At 37.8% G+C, this 15,692-nt stretch overlaps 1 protein-coding gene across 11 annotated transcripts in view; it reads left to right on the top strand.

Moving 5' to 3' along the window:
* The window catches only part of MBNL1 (muscleblind like splicing regulator 1), a 195,347-nt gene that overhangs the window by 52,426 nt on the left and 127,229 nt on the right, over positions 1–15,692 (top strand). For 9 of the 11 annotated variants that reach the window (XM_014796590.2, XM_087430374.1, XM_087430373.1 and 6 more), the window contains exon 2: positions 85–1,080. The exons of the other annotated variants lie outside the window; for them this stretch is intronic. In XM_014796590.2, coding sequence (XP_014652076.1) covers positions 907–1,080 — 174 coding nt within the window. In that variant the 5' untranslated portion in view covers positions 85–906. The remainder of the gene's footprint in view (positions 1–84; positions 1,081–15,692) is intronic. 11 annotated transcript variants of the gene reach the window in all.

Here is a 15,692-nt window from a genome sequence, read left to right as displayed (position 1 = left end):
GGTAGCACATGGCAATCTTGTGATACTGTAGGACACCAGTGAAGTGCTACTTAGTAAATCTTAACCTATCTCTTTTTTCTACAGGTTGGTACTAAGAAGTGCCTTTCCTGACGTCTCTGCTGCTTGGAACCGCTTCTAGAGCAGTCTCTGCTTTTGCCTTGCTTGCTGCCAGCTAGACTGTGACGACAGCACATCCACCCTCCACCTCTAGCCCAGACACCCCCATTTCTACTTATAATCAAGAGAAAAGCTCTAAGTATCTGGCATTGCCCTAGGCTGCTTTAGTTTTAAAAGAAAAGTTTGCTGAAAAAGTAAGATATCTTCTGCCAGGAAATCAAGGAGGAAAAAAAAAATCAGTTTCTCGATTTTGCTCTAAACTGCTGCATCTGTCTATGCCAAGCTAATCAATACCGATTGCACCACCAAACTCCATTGCAAATTCAGCTGTGAGGAGATTCCCTTTCAGACAACTTTGCTGAAAGCAGCTTGGAAATTCGGTGTCAAAGGGTCTGCCACATTTTCATGCTTGCGTTTTGGGCTCCAAATTGGCACTGGGAAGGGGTTCCTGAGAGCACAAGGCTGATCCGAGGCCCTACCTTTAAACGTTCATCTACTCACGATCCTAGTATTTCTCTAAAAACCAAAACCTCTTTGAATTAACAGTTTCATGCTGTGAATTTCTAGTGGGAGATCTTTTCCTTGATATTGACAACACAATTTTCCATGTACTTTTAAAGCAGGGAGTGGGGGAAAAGTATTTTGGAGGGGACATTTTCATCATCATTTTACAGTTTTATCAGTTCAGCTTTTTTTTTTTTTGTTTTTTTTTTGGTTGTTGCTGTTTTTTTGGGGGGGGTTGGGTTTGTTGGTTTCACTGAAAAATTTAACTACCTGTAAAATCTAAACATGGCTGTTAGTGTCACACCAATTCGGGACACAAAATGGCTAACACTGGAAGTATGTAGAGAGTTCCAAAGGGGGACTTGCTCACGGCCAGACACGGAATGTAAATTTGCACATCCTTCGAAAAGCTGCCAAGTTGAAAATGGACGAGTAATCGCCTGCTTTGATTCATTGAAAGTGAGTAAATATTATATTATTTTAAGGATACGCAATAATTGAATAAAGGGGATGTGGACGTACAGTCCACTGAGTTTGGAATTGTGGATTGCTTTGTTAACAGTTTAGTTGTACGGTGTGTTCTTATTGATGATGTTGGGATGGGGGACTTTACTGAGAAGCAATAGAACCAAGTCTGGCCAAACTTCGTTATGACAACTTTACCAGTCTTTTAATGCTGTGATGTTTTTCTAGAGCAGAAAGTCTCAGCATACTTTTTATAGTAACAACAAAGTCAGTGTCTGTCTGTAGGCATGGGAAATGTAGGTGTGTGTGTATGAACATATGCACAGATTAAGTTTAAGGCCGTGGCAGGAGCTGAATGAAGATGGTCTGTTTTTGCTGGTTTGTAAAGGTGCTGTACTGTTTGTTGTAAAGGAATAGCAGATTTGAAGTCAGCTAAACTTACATAGACTTTTTACATTAATATTTTGACGTTATGGATTTTCTTTCTGTTGTATGAACATATTATTTTAACGCCAGAAGCAATGTATTTTGTGGAAAATATATCTAGAAGTAAAGTTCTGAGCCGCTGCTTCAGTACCCTATCTGAGGCATAAACTTTGTTGAATGTGAGTTTTATAAATAAATAGAAACTCCTAAGTACTATTGTTAGTTGGATATTTTTTTAGCTTCTAAAATTCTAATGTGAAGTAACTTAGTTTATTTCCTGGTAGAGCCTGATTATTTTTTAATTTGTAATGGTCTCAGCTAGAAGTGTTAAAAATTAACTTTTGTGGACACTATATTGCGAAAAGATTCCCTGCAGTATCTCTCGACATTCAAAAAGGTCATTGGGTTCATATTTCAGGTATCAAGTTTGAAAATGGGTCTTTTAAAAGATAGCAGACATGTCTTTATTTTGACATGCAGGGTCAAGACTAGAAATGTAAAGATTCCTGAGTATTCTCTACTTACTTGGTTTAGTTGAATGGCCTTTGAATACTAATGTGCCATGATAATTCCCTCTGTGAACCTTTGAGAGGGAATTTTACTATCATTTCTACCTATATAAAGAAGTAAAAGTCTCATAGATCCATCTTGCCTTCTGCAAAAAAAAGTGCTATAATAATAATTATTTTTTTGATAATATAGAGGTGAATTAACTGAAACAGATAACTCATAAGTTAACTCATAACTCACCCTGATGTTATGAGTTAACTGATGAGTTAACCAGTTCAGGTAGTTGCTTCTGGGTCCAGTTTGGGCTGCTCACTTTGCTAAAGTTTTCGCCAAAGACTCGAGGATATTATCTTCAGAGTAGGATAAAAAAGGAGGTAGTAAGAAAAACAAAGATATCTTATAACATTAGATTATTCCTAATGTCATAGTCCTAAAGATCAATAAGCTAAAGTTATAAATTACCATTGGGCCTTTTTCTTTCTTTCCTTTGAAAAGCATCGATGAAGGGCACAGTGGGTATACCTTTGTAAATATGTTCCTAAATTCATGCCAACTGAATTTAGGTGTAATTAGAGACTGGGACCCATAAAATGAGGGGCAAAGGACTAATTACGCTTGTCGGTAACCAGCTGTGTCCATAAGTAACCCTGTTTTGACCCAATTACTAGTAAATCCAATTTTTAATCCTGTAGACAGTTGGTGGTGCACTCATAGCTGCAAAATGAAGGACACTAAACTTGGCTGTGACATTGAGTGGTTTCGCAGAAGACCTGCCTCCACAGCATTTGGAAACATTGTGAAACATTAAAATTTAGTTGCTATTTTTCCATCTCAAAATATTTTTTTAGTTGCTGCTCATTTGTAGCCACAGAACAGTCCCCCTTTGAGTAAAGCAGCAGCATTGCTTAATGACATGCTGTGTGGTTAACAAGATTCAACTACCACATCAAGGACTTTCTTTTAATAAAAAATAATTTCAAGATTTTAAATTTACTTATGAAATGAACTCATTATAGCAGGTAATCAATTTGTCCTTAATCTTTGTCTTTTTAAGAGAAACTGAAATTTAATTTATAGTGTTTAAAACTTGGTAAAATATTTTGATTTGAAGAAGAGGAAAAAAATAAACACAAATTTATTTATGGAGGAACTTCATACCCAGAACAATACTTCCTTAAATGTTAGTGAAATAGCTATGTTAAGAATTAATTTAAAAAATTTTGAATATGTAATTAAGCATTCGTGTTTCAAAAACCACGTTTCTTATATATATATATATATTTATAACTAACAGATTATGTGATTTTTAATGTAGTATTTAGAATTCTATTTTTTAGTTAGTAGTCTTCCTGTGTTTAATTTTGTGGCTAAAATAGATCAAAAACATTTTTTAAAACAGTTGCAGTAACTCTCTGACTCATGCTTGAAGTTCTGAAATTTGGGAGCGTTATGAGGTCTCCATGCCAATAATTGCTAGATCATTTGTATTGTCTGAGAGAGTAAACGGAAGGAATTTAGAAAACTTGTAATATCCTGACTTCTTTAATAAAATGTGTTCTCTGTATTGCCGAAATCCCTAGTCCAGCCTTTTCTGAGTTCTCTAGCCCTGAGATGGAGGTAGCCTGTGTAATCTACTATTTTTAGCAAGTTAGGAAAGCAAACCAAATACTCTGCGAGGACCCTGTGAAATGGCTGTACCCTTCAGCTGTGCTGTTTCAGACTTTGGCCAGGCTCCCAGGTGTCTTACGTTTAAAGCCGACTTCTACTTAGAAGAGGCGAATTCATTTCATTAAATACAGAAGTCGAACAGTTCAAAAAAGTACTTACGTAAAAGAAATCAATTGGCATATTACTAAAGGTAATAGGAAGAAAATGAGCTGATAGTATTTTAGTTGCATATGGGTGATTTTAAAGTTCAAACAATTAGATTAAAATTACTACATGAAAACATAGAATTCTGTATCACAATAAATGTGTTGCTAAGTAAAATGAAAATATGTGATAATGAGGAATATATGTGTATATTAAGTAGGTTGGAAGTAGAATGATAATAAGAGCAAAAGCTGTGATAATGTGTGCTAGTTTATAAATCAGACAATATTTTAAGCACTTAATTTTTCTCACTTAATTTTGCTTTTACACTTCAGTCTTAATTTACAACAGTCTGAGTATATTCAAATTGAGAATTAAATTGCTTACAAACTATAGATTTGAGGGTTTTAGCTACTTCAGGAATCCTGAACATTTTAAAAAGTGCAATATTTTATGTGGGAAAGGATTTCTTTTTTTTATGGCTTGTGGAAGAGATACCAAAAGAGAAAAAAATTAAAAGAAAAATGTCAATGCTGCAAGCTGCCGTTAGAATATTATATTTCAGAAATGATTCAGATGATAGTCAATGGCAAGGTACCTGTTTTCTTCAGTAACAGTCTCTCAACTAAAATTTAGGTGGTTGATGTAAAGAAAGCCTACAGAATGTATTTTAATGTGATGCCAAGTTATTTATGTTATCAAAAAATAAGCTTTCACCATATGATCAATAGAAATAGACTATTGCTTATTAAATTTTTCTTTTTCAAATATCTATTCGTTTTTCAGGTGCTAGGGGAGGGGGTATAAAACCTTTATGTTTACTATCTGTTTTCCAAAGGTATAGCAAAACTCTTGTACCTTTGAAAACTTTAGTCACTTGTTCTCTTTTCAAATTAGGCAATTTTGTTTAAGATAATTAAACGTTCATTTCGCTATTATACACGTTTGTGTATATAGATAGCACAGCCAATCAAGTTTATCATAGACACATCGGAGATCAGATTCCACTGCAGAGTGGTGTGGAATCAAGGACACTGAGTGAACACATTCACATGCCTCTGAAGACCTGTCGGAATGTGTGAAGCACGTAAATCAGCTCTTAGAAGACACACAAATATGTAAACATCCAGGTAGATGAGCAGCTGGAAAACTCCAAGGCAGTAAGGCAGTAAGGCGAATCAAGTCTCTGCATGGTCGCATAGGCAGAGGGTGGCGTAATTGGGTATTATAAAGTGGTCCTGAAGGTGCTGGTAGTGAGATTTTAGAAGACCCTCCACTGTTAGCATGGTGCATCTTCAACATAGCGATGTCTGGGTTGCTGCTGCTCTTTCTAAGTGCCCAGCATAGTCTTTTCATCATATCTTTTAAGCCAGTTTAACTGATAATCCTGACAAAATGGTATCAGCAAATTTCAGACTAAACATCCAATTTGAATTAAAACTTTGATCTAGTAGACTCCTAATTGGAATAACTTTTACCAAGAGTTTTGTTGTTATTGTTTGATTTTTTGCTAATGGTATCTCCCATGTGATATTAAAACTTTGACAGTTACTATATTATAAATACATGTAACTCCATAGGTGCATATTCAGTGTGTCTTTCAGTGATAGGCTGACACAGGACTTCCTCATTTCCCCCCAAGGACTGGGGAAATGAATTAACTATAAGGCATAACTTATGTAGCACTATGTATCATGTAGAAGTTCAAGTTGTATTCCCCAAGCAGAAACTTCACAACTTGCTGAAGAATTCCCTGTGACTGTGCTGTGCTGTCATCAACTCCGACATGACCTTTCTTTAATGAAATTCTCAATAGCTGTGGCTGCTTCTGTAATACTTAAGATTTTATTTATTTACCTATTTCTATTCTTATAGTTAGAAATTTTTCAGAAAAATATTTTCTAAGTGAGTAAAGATTTTTAAACTTTTGGACAAATTTTAAGCCATGTTTTGAAACATGCTACCTAAGGCACTAATTCTAGAACTACTTATTCTGTTTCCTTTCATAACATTTTGGTACACTGCTTCTGTTTTTCTTTTTCTCATTAAACCTTGCTTCAATTCGTGAGACAAACTAAAAACATGTGAGCCTAAAGCAATGTGGCGCTTGCAGTTGAGTTCAAACTTTAATTGTAACTCAGACTTCTAAACTTAGGAAAAATTCTGATTTCACGAATAGCCTCAAAACCATTCCACGTACAAGCTGTTCTGACTTAAAAGAGTCCGTGCGCTGTGGGGTAAACCTTCTATTCAGGAAGTGTGCGATGTATACCCAGTTCATGAGAGAGGTGAGAAATAGAATGTTCTTCAGTTGCAGCGCAGACATCTAGGGACCTAGTTTGGGAAACTTATCATGTCATTTTCCTTGCCAAGGATAAGGAGAGTGTTTCAGCTATTGACATCGCCAGCCCTCCTGTTACCTTGCATGCTGAGCAATGTCTCTGCCTTCCCACGGACTTAGACAAAGCTTCTTATTTTCTTACAAAGAGATCCTGTTGAGGAAATTTTGAAGTTTTTTTTTTTTTTTTAAAACTTTAGCAGAAACACATTCCGTGCTTTTAGATAGCAATTTGCTATATTAACAGGCCAAAAATTGTGACAGTCAGTGGAAGTAGATAACTAAATAGATGGCCTTTGGCTTAACACTACTGTTAGTTATTAATACACAGGAACTTCAGTAAAAACACCTGGAAGGGCTTGTTAGAAATACTTAGTTGTTCAAAGTATAGTAGATGATTAGAATAGTGATTTCTTTGTGAATTGCACTATAAACAAGAGTAAGTCTAGTGAGAACCTCTTATTCTAATATTCATTTATAGTAAACAACTACAGAGTTTTTGTCTAATACTGTATTTCTTACCTAGCCCTGGTGGTCTAGGGGTTAAGAGCCAGCTCTCTCACTGCCTTGGCCCAGGTTCGTGTCCTGGTCAGGGAACCACACCACCCGTCTGTCAGTTGTCAGACTGTGGGGGCTGTGTGTTGCTGTGATGCTGAAAGCTATGCCACAGGGGTTTCAACTACCAGCAGGGTCACCCCGGTGGACAGGTTTCAGTGGAGCTTCCAGACTAGACAGACTGGGAAGAAGGACCTAGTCACCCACTTCCAAAAAAATTGGCCATGAGGACCCTATGAGTAGCAGTGGAGCGTTGTCTGATACAGCACCGGAAGGTGAGAAGATGGCGCAGAAAGACTGGGCAGGATTCAGCTCTGCTGTCCACAGGGGCGCTAGGAGTCAGAATCCACTCCGAGGCACTAACAACAGCAGCTATATTTCTCTGCAAATAACATCGAAGGCGCATCACCTACAGCATTATTCACACTCTTTTGGCACATTTTCGAAAGGTTGTCACTTTGAGACAAAGTTTGATTTGTTGTTAGAGATAAAACTTTCTATATTATAAGGCCTTGTGTTTTGAAAAATACTGATAGTTGTAACCCCTTACACATTATAATGCGATTGAAAGGTTGTCTCCTGGATACTTTTGGGCTTGGCCATCTCTGACCTCCGTTCTTCTTCTCGTGTGATCTCGGAGTTCTTTGCAGCTTCCTAACTGCCCAGCTTCAGAACTGCTGGTTCTGATCCCGCTTTATGTTTCTCTCTGGAGTCATGCAGAAATGATTTACATGTTTTATCTGTAAGGAATTACATTAAGCATTGAGTAACAGAGACACCTCCCCTCCCCAGCATGTGGCATAAACAAATTAAGAGTTTATATTCCAGTCAGTTGTTCAGGCCTATTGATGACTCCACAGGCACTAGAACTTAGGTTTCTTCATCCTTAGTTCCTGAGGAGCAAAGGGCTTCCAACCTTAGGATTATCTCAAAATTTCAAGATGGCCGCTACCGTGCCAGCCATCATATCTGCCTTCCAGGAAACAGGAAGAAGCAAGGGCAAAAGAGACCACAGGCCAGCCTGCTTAGGTTCCTTGTAAGAAAGGTCCTCTCACCTTCACCCAGTGGTTTCTCCTGGTCTCACTTTGGCTGATTTTGGCAGCAAGGATAGCTGGGAACCGTAGTCTTTTAACTGTTGCCCTGATTAAAATCAGGCTTCTGGGTAGGTGAGGGAGAAGGGAGAATGGGTGGGTGTTCAGGAGGGCAGTCACTGGGATGGGAGAGGTAGAGAGTTTTTTTTTTCCTAGAAAACTTTCAGAATCAAGTGACTCTATCTGAAAAGCACCTGGTTATGAGGGTAGATGAGGGGAGGCCACTTCTGAAGAGAAACTCATATCTTCTTATGTTGGCAAGTCTGTCATCACTTCTCCTGTGCTGGTTAACCAGAGTTGTCTTCTTTTTCCCTTTCAAATCATGATATATTTAGGCAATAAAACCTGGCATATCACAAATGGATTGATTTTTACTTATATATGGAAAGAAAATTGCTTCCTTTTTATTTTTCCTATTGCCAGTGCATATTTATATCCAGTTACATAATTATAACTGGAATATAACAGGAATGCGTGTCATAAAAACAGGTCTCAAATGATTTAATTCAACAAAAGAATCTGTAGTTACTCTGATATCTATTTCTGCTTCTTTCACAAGTACACTTTATTTTTATTTCCTCTGTATGAAGTAAAATAAAATGAGTTAATATTTATTGAAAATTACTCTTTGCTGGTCAGTATTTTCAGTGCTTTTTATTTTTTCATAGTATATAGTCCTTACAAAACTCTTTTGAGAGAGTTACTGATGTTACTGCCATTTCACAGATGGCCACAGAGGTACAGAGAAGTCAGGGGATGTACACAAGGTCACCTGATTTCACAGCCTGCCCTTTTAACCACTTTGCTGTAAGACAGTGCATTTTAATTTTCGTATTCACATCCCAAGGAGTAAACAAAGAAAACACCTGAACAGCAGTGGTTAACAATAAAAATTAGTATTTAAGACACATTTAGAGCACAGGGCCTAAAACCATAAACGCTCAAAAATACTTGTATTTTAAGTTGACAAATGAATCAACGACTGAACCCAAGATAGCAGCAAGAAGGCTGCCACAACTTTCAGAGATCGTGGATCTGTTCTAAATATATGGCCGTCGAGGAAAAGGGTTTGAATTAATCATCTTGAGTAAGTAGTCACTGTATAAACTCCGTAGCTGTCCCCCAATGTATAAAAAAGCCATATTTTGAAGTTTTAATTGTTTGGAAAGCATTTTCCCACAGAAGCAATGTGGTTAAGTCATCAGGCCAACCCTGGGAAGCCGGAGTCGCCTGGAGGATGCTTGAGTTATAGGCCAGGACAAATAGTGCCCGGAAGCTCTGGTTGTTCATTAAACCCGAGAGGCTCCACAGAAGCCCAGTGAGCACCACCTTATCAGACATCTGACGTCCCCCTAGTGCCCTAAGCCCCAGCTGGTCTTGTCAGACTGTCTCTGTGGGAAAGATGTATTTCAGGTTTCAGTTTGGGTCTCCAGGGATTGTCTGGGCCTCGTGCGGGGACGTGCCCTTCCCGAACTCCTGGGACATTCTGCAAGCCGGTGCAAGAGGGCTCCTGCGCCCCATTCAAGCTCCTGGGCCGGAGCTGGCTTCCAGGGGCAGCGGCTCAGAATGGCAGGGACTGACGATGGGGTGTGGGATGCAGGGCTGTAGTCCAGAGCTCCCTGGGGAGACTGCTCAGGGTGTCTTCCAGGTAACTTCCTCTCTTTCTTTCTAACAACTCGACCTGCTTCCTCGTCAGATGCACAGCTCGTTGGTCCTGAGTCAGCTCCGCTGTGGAACTTGATGTTAGCGAATGGCTTCTTCCCATTCTCTCTCCTTTCCGAAATGTTCAAAAGTATAGCTGTTGTTTTGGTACTGTTGCTTTCTAATTACTGGTTGCAATGGGGAAAGAGGTGGATCATGAAAATATCAAACTAAGAGAGTTTTATTTTTCTGGCCATTCTATCACGGGGTATAGTCAAGGGATCAGCAATGAAGAAGAAGATGTGGGAAGAAAGACGTTGAGGAGGTGATGGGGGATGAGGACTCCACAATTCAAGGAGTATAACTTAAATACTTCCTATGTCAAATGGTGGGAAGGCGGATATTGATTCAAGGGGCTAGTTGCTAACAGGGAGACCAGAGTTCAGAGCACGCACTTCTCAACAGCAGTAGGAGGGTCAATGGAAGAAGAACTTAAGAAAGGGAGAGCGAAGTGTCTCCGGTGGCTTATCTTTCCTTTTTTCTCTTGCTTCTCTCTCATAACTACTAATTCTGAGACCATGAGTGGGAAAGAACTAGAGGGAATCCCCAATAAGAGAGATCCCATAGCCACAGGCCACCTGGGCAGCTGTCCCTGCATCATCTCTGGTCACTTGGGAATCACCTGTATTTTAACCTCAGATCACAATTTTAGGCCCAGAAGGATTCTTTGAAGCTATCTCAGTTTATTCAACAATATTTGTATTTGAATTTCTGTTAATGTTAGGTTGAGACTTACTATTTATTGAGGTCCAACACTCAGTTTTCTCAAGACCCCGTGTGACTCCACACATCTTAAGTTAGAATTTATCTCTCTGCATAAAATTCAGACTTGGTGTGGAGGCTTCTGTATTTCAGAATCACTTATACTTAAGTCCAAGCTGCTCTTGAATAAGGCAAGGAGCGTCTGCTGTTAATAGTTGACAGTAAATTACACAAAGTAAAACATGAAAAATTAAAGTAAGAAAAGCTGGGAAGCTTTTCTATCATTTTCAATTTTCTGCACAAGCACGGACATAATCAGTGTTTAGGATCTGCTTGTGACGGATAAATTACATCTGTAATTCATTCTTTTCCGTGGTACTGCATTCAGACGGTAATTTGCTTTCAGATATCTTTGCTCATCTAATATTCTAAAATCGTTCATAGACTGAAAATAAGTCTAGTAACATTTCCTAATCCCAGGAAGCTTTTATAACTAAACAGTGTAGCTTACCAAATGGTCCAAATTTAAAAAAAAAAAGGTTTTAGAGAAAAATAAAGCCAAATTTATCATGCCCAAAGTAAGATTCCTCTTTGGTAGGAGACATTGCTTTTTGTAAAACAATTCTCCTTTAAGGGAAGCAACTGAGAAATGAACCATGAAGAAAGAAATAACTAAAGAATTCATTATTTATATAAAGAATCCTGTTAAGAAAGATCTGTGTTCTGAATGAGCTATCTTTCTTCACATTATCTCATATCTCTTCATGGCTAAGTGGAAACTAATGAAATCTAAATCTGGCCATGAGAAAAGATTATCATCATGATTTTATTTATTGAACATTTTTTCACTGTTATGAACATTTACTGCTAGACATTGCCTTCCATGAATCATAGCAGAGTAATGAATTGAAAACAAATGTCCACGTACGAAAACCCAATATATTTAAAAACAAAAAAAGAAAAGCTCAGCTTAAACTCAGATGGACTAAAAAGTCATTATCCACATTGAAGAAGAGTCATCTTCACTGCAGGTTTTTGCATGGTGGAAACTATTGAAGTAGCTCCCCAAAGCTTTTCAACCATGGTTAACGTGTAGTAGCTTAACATGTGTCATACATAATGTAGGTTAAGTAGGCATGGTGAGAAATGCAAAATTATAATTATTATCTTTTAGAATTATTAACTACTCTTGGCTTCTGTATTTCCCACTAAGGATGAATAATGCCGGAGGAGAGATTTTCACCAGAAACACATATTCCTAAACTGAAGGTTTAGGAGTTTAAAGAAATTGCACACCAAAGTATATGCCACTTCTGCATCTCAATTCAAGGAAAATAATCCGTTCTTCCTCCCCATCGTTTGGTTCCTGCTATGTACCAGACATCGTGATGGGCAGTACTACCAGGATGAACAGCACACACAGCCCGGCTTTTCTGAGTGTTGGTAGACTGGTAGTTACTGGAAGCTTTTGAGCTTCTGAGAAGTACAGTGAAGACTAAAATGATCATAGAACAAGAAACCATTGTTTTAACTCTTCTTTAATTTTAAAATGTCCTGCTAGAACACAAATTTGCCCCCATAAACCATAAGTAGATATTAAATATCCTTGTGTGTGTCTGAGAGGTTTGTTTTGAAAAACACTGGAAACTGTTACCTAGTCACTGTAGGAAGAGCAGATGAGTTTCAGGTGGAGTTATGTGTGCTGCAAGAGAAACTGTATTTGTATTAGTCAGAATGGCTTTACCGCTGATTTTCAGATGGTAAGGGATTTATACCAGGCCCATCATCATATTCCATAATTTAGCAACCTGAGTCAGATTGATTTTTAGGTAACACATGTTGAAATGATTAATTTTACTCCTCTGATTTGATCATCATCTATTGATTATATAAAGTGGTGAGGCTCAGAATGCTTAAATAACCCGTGCAAGGTTGCACAGTCAGGGAGTAGGTGAACTGAGATTCAGCACAGGCAGCCTGTCTTCAGAGCCTATGCTTTCCACCTTCACTCTAAGCATAACTTGTTTATGCTAGTGAGCTTATGTATCCAAAAATCTGGTGTTACTTATTAGTGAGTCTGCATATTAGAGTGATGGCATACTTAGGTGAATATTTGTTGAGTCACTGTAATCATCTGAATTTAAGACAACTACACTTTTTAAAACGTGATCACTCACACTTTTTCTTAATTCAGAAAACCATCCTTGAATAATCTAATAAGCTTTTTTCATTTAAGATGGGAAATTTATACTAAATTTTTAACCTGAAGTCTGATAACGTAGATAATCTAAACCTTGGGTCAGGAAGAATTTTGAAAGTCGTGCCAGACTGGAAACAGTATAGCAAATCAGAATAATAGACTGTTCTGAGAAAAAAAAAACAAATGAGAGTTTCAGGATTCCAAGACAAAGCTTGGAAGTGAAGTAAAGGGCACCAGATAAGGAGGTTTTCATTTCATAACTATCCTTATGATTTTTTTTGCATAAAATAGAATATCTTTTCTTATTCGAGGAAGTAGTATAATTGGTATTTTTCTAATGTGTAGAACCATGAGACATTATTTTGTAAGAGGCTGAGATTTCATTCTTCTTATTTAATGAGTTTTACCAGGCATTTATAATAATATTGGAAGCAAACAAAAAAAATGCTTAAAAACCTTTGTAAGTCTTTGTAAGTGGCACTGTATGAATCTAAAATCTAGATGAAACCATTCACCTGCCTTGTTGACAATGATTCATGTTCTATGCCTTCCTGTTGTGTGTCACACTTATGTATTTATAATAACTTTTAATATTACATTTTAAAAATTATCTGGGAATAAAAGTTAGTAGTTAATTTTAATTCTTTATATATTTGTATGGTATACTATATTAATAATGCTGAAATATCTAGACTCATTAAGAGGAAATTTTTTTCACATAAATATCTTAATTATAAAATAGCTCAAATCATTCTTTTTAAGACTTTTGTATTATATGTAATTGAAATAAAAATGAGATATAAGAATGAAAAAAATAAATATAAGAGCCACTGACTGCATTTTGTTCATGATATGACAAAAAGAACATGTTTACTCTCACAAAAACATGGATTTAAGAATGTGAAATTCCTGGGCTCACTGGGTATTTAGTAAATATTACTTTAAATTGTAATCCTGGACTATTAAGAGATGTATCTCCGATATTAATGTTCCTCATATCATTTAAAATGCTCTCTAGGTAATATATAATTATTCTCACAGAGAATTCATTTGGATGAACGATCACTTGGACAAAGGAAGAGAAAACCTTTCACGTCAATGGCTAGGGTTCCAGGGTCCTTTCCTTAATGGCTTTTGGCCGTTTTCTTGAATGTATCAGTTTAGTCAAGCAGCCAGTTAGAAATATTTTTTAAAAAATTGTCTCTGTTATATAAATTCAAACTTGGTAGATAAGTCAAACTTATTTTGTGTCCAGAGCCAAATTGATCACAGAGTCAAGTTAGGGGAATCCCTGGTCCTTTGATTCATTTCTCTGGGTGTTTTCTTCATTAGTTTTAGCTTTAATTTTTTTTTTGGGGGGGTGCATTTTCTGGGTGTCTAGATCAGCATCTGTGCTCTTTTCCTTGGGATGAAATTTACGATGAATATTATTTATAGCAAGTAAATATTGGTGCCAGGAAGAATGGGAGTGTGGCTGCGGCTGGCTTTCACTTAGCCCCAAGGCTACCTGGGAATTTTTAATCAAAGTGGGATCTTCAAAATAATTGCAAAAAGCCATGTGCAAAAATGTGTAAGTAAAAAACTGTTTATGGCAGAGAGTAAGACCCGGTTAAGGGCCCGGACCATGAATTGAGTCCATCCGTCCCTTCCTTGTGATTCTGCCCATCACCCTCCCTTCCTGTCAGTCCCCTCCTCTGTAAGGTGGGACTGACACCACCCACTCCGGAGGTCGTGGAACTTGGTGAGGACAGTCGTGTGACGTAGGTCACATCACGCAGTGTCTCCTCGGTGTAAATGCTCCGTAAATGGCAGCTGCTGGTTCTTGTGTGAGTGCTGGAAGTCGATCTGAGTTGTCTTTCCTCATCTGAGAAGAACTGTCGTGTGTCAGAATTAAGGTCCTGGCATTTGGCATGTTGTACTACTGGTGTCTATCCATTATTTGATTAAAACAATTAGAAATGACTATTATCTGGAACGTGTGTAAATGTGCATGGTCACATGCTGGCTTACTTACTCACCTGTTATCAAGAGAAAACCCTTTACCCCTTAACACGTGTACTGCTTGACTTTAAGCCCATTGGGGTGGTATTAATAGAATAATTCAGTGTTTATATCATAGTCTGTGCCTGAAAACCCATTTCATAGATGCAGTTATCCATGTGTGGAAAGTGGTTGTAATCATCTGTTCCACGTTTAATTTCATTTAAAACTCTTTAGCTCAATGCTGGTCTAAAATAAATAATTCACACTTGATATTTCAAATACCATATTATTTTATGTAAATTTCTTCCTAAAAGACTCATCTAAATTTTTTTTTCAAAATAAAATTGATGGAGGCAGCCCTGGTGGCCTCATGGTTAATTCAGTTCAGTGCGCTCCCCTCAGTGGCCTGGTTTCGGTTCCTGGTTGCAGAACCACACCACTCATCTGTCAGTAGCCGTGCTGTGGCAGCGGCTCACATAGAACTAGAAGGACTTACAACTAGGATATACAACCATGCCCTGGAGCTTTGGGGATTGAAAAAAAAAAAAAGAGGAAGAGTGGCAACAGATGTTAGCTCAGGGTGAATCTTTCCCTGCAAAGTAAAATAAAACATAAAATTGATGTTTATTCAGTCAAGTGCCTGCACAGAGTAGAAGGTTACAGTCCGTTTCTTTCCCTCCTTTGTGCTTGTTAGACCCGTACAAACTTACTTGGTAAAATATCTCCCACTTACTTCCTCGAAGGTGTGAGGAAGCATCCAAAGTCCATGATATTCTGTTTTTCACAGCCTCATTCTTTTCTCCTTTCACTATTGCTCAGCACTGATAGGGATCCACCTCTAGCCCAGTAAAGTGATCTCTTTTGCTCCGAGATATTTAAAGGTGCTGGTCTAATTCACATGTTGGAGACTTTCGACTTTGGTTAGAGAAAGGAGAGTATATACTTTTTGCAGCAAGTATGGAAAAAAACCCAGCTCCCTGATTTTTTTGGTTCTTCAGGAATAATCTAGCCGAGTAGTTTCCTATGGCCAGCTCTGGGTCTTCCTTTGCCGTTGTGTGTCAGTGGTGTTGTATTCTGATTCTGAAGATGAGCTGTGCATGTGCTGTTTGAGTTACTGAGCCGTGCCACTGTTGTCTTGTTCAGGCCATTGATTATTGCCTGTCCTGTTCTGCTGTGTATTGATTTAGCGTGTGGCAATGAGTTAATTGTATTACGTGATGTTGAAGGAGGGTCAAATATGGGCTCAGAGGAGATGCTTGTAGCCCGTTTGATTGAGTTGGCAATTTAG

The sequence above is a fragment of the Ceratotherium simum genome, chromosome 5, assembly GCF_057802395.1.
Source record: "Ceratotherium simum simum isolate JZ-2026a chromosome 5, ASM5780239v1, whole genome shotgun sequence".
NCBI lineage: Eukaryota > Metazoa > Chordata > Mammalia > Perissodactyla > Rhinocerotidae > Ceratotherium > Ceratotherium simum.
The sequence above is the reverse complement of the archived record's forward strand: the minus strand, read 5'-3'. Positions and strand labels throughout refer to the sequence as shown.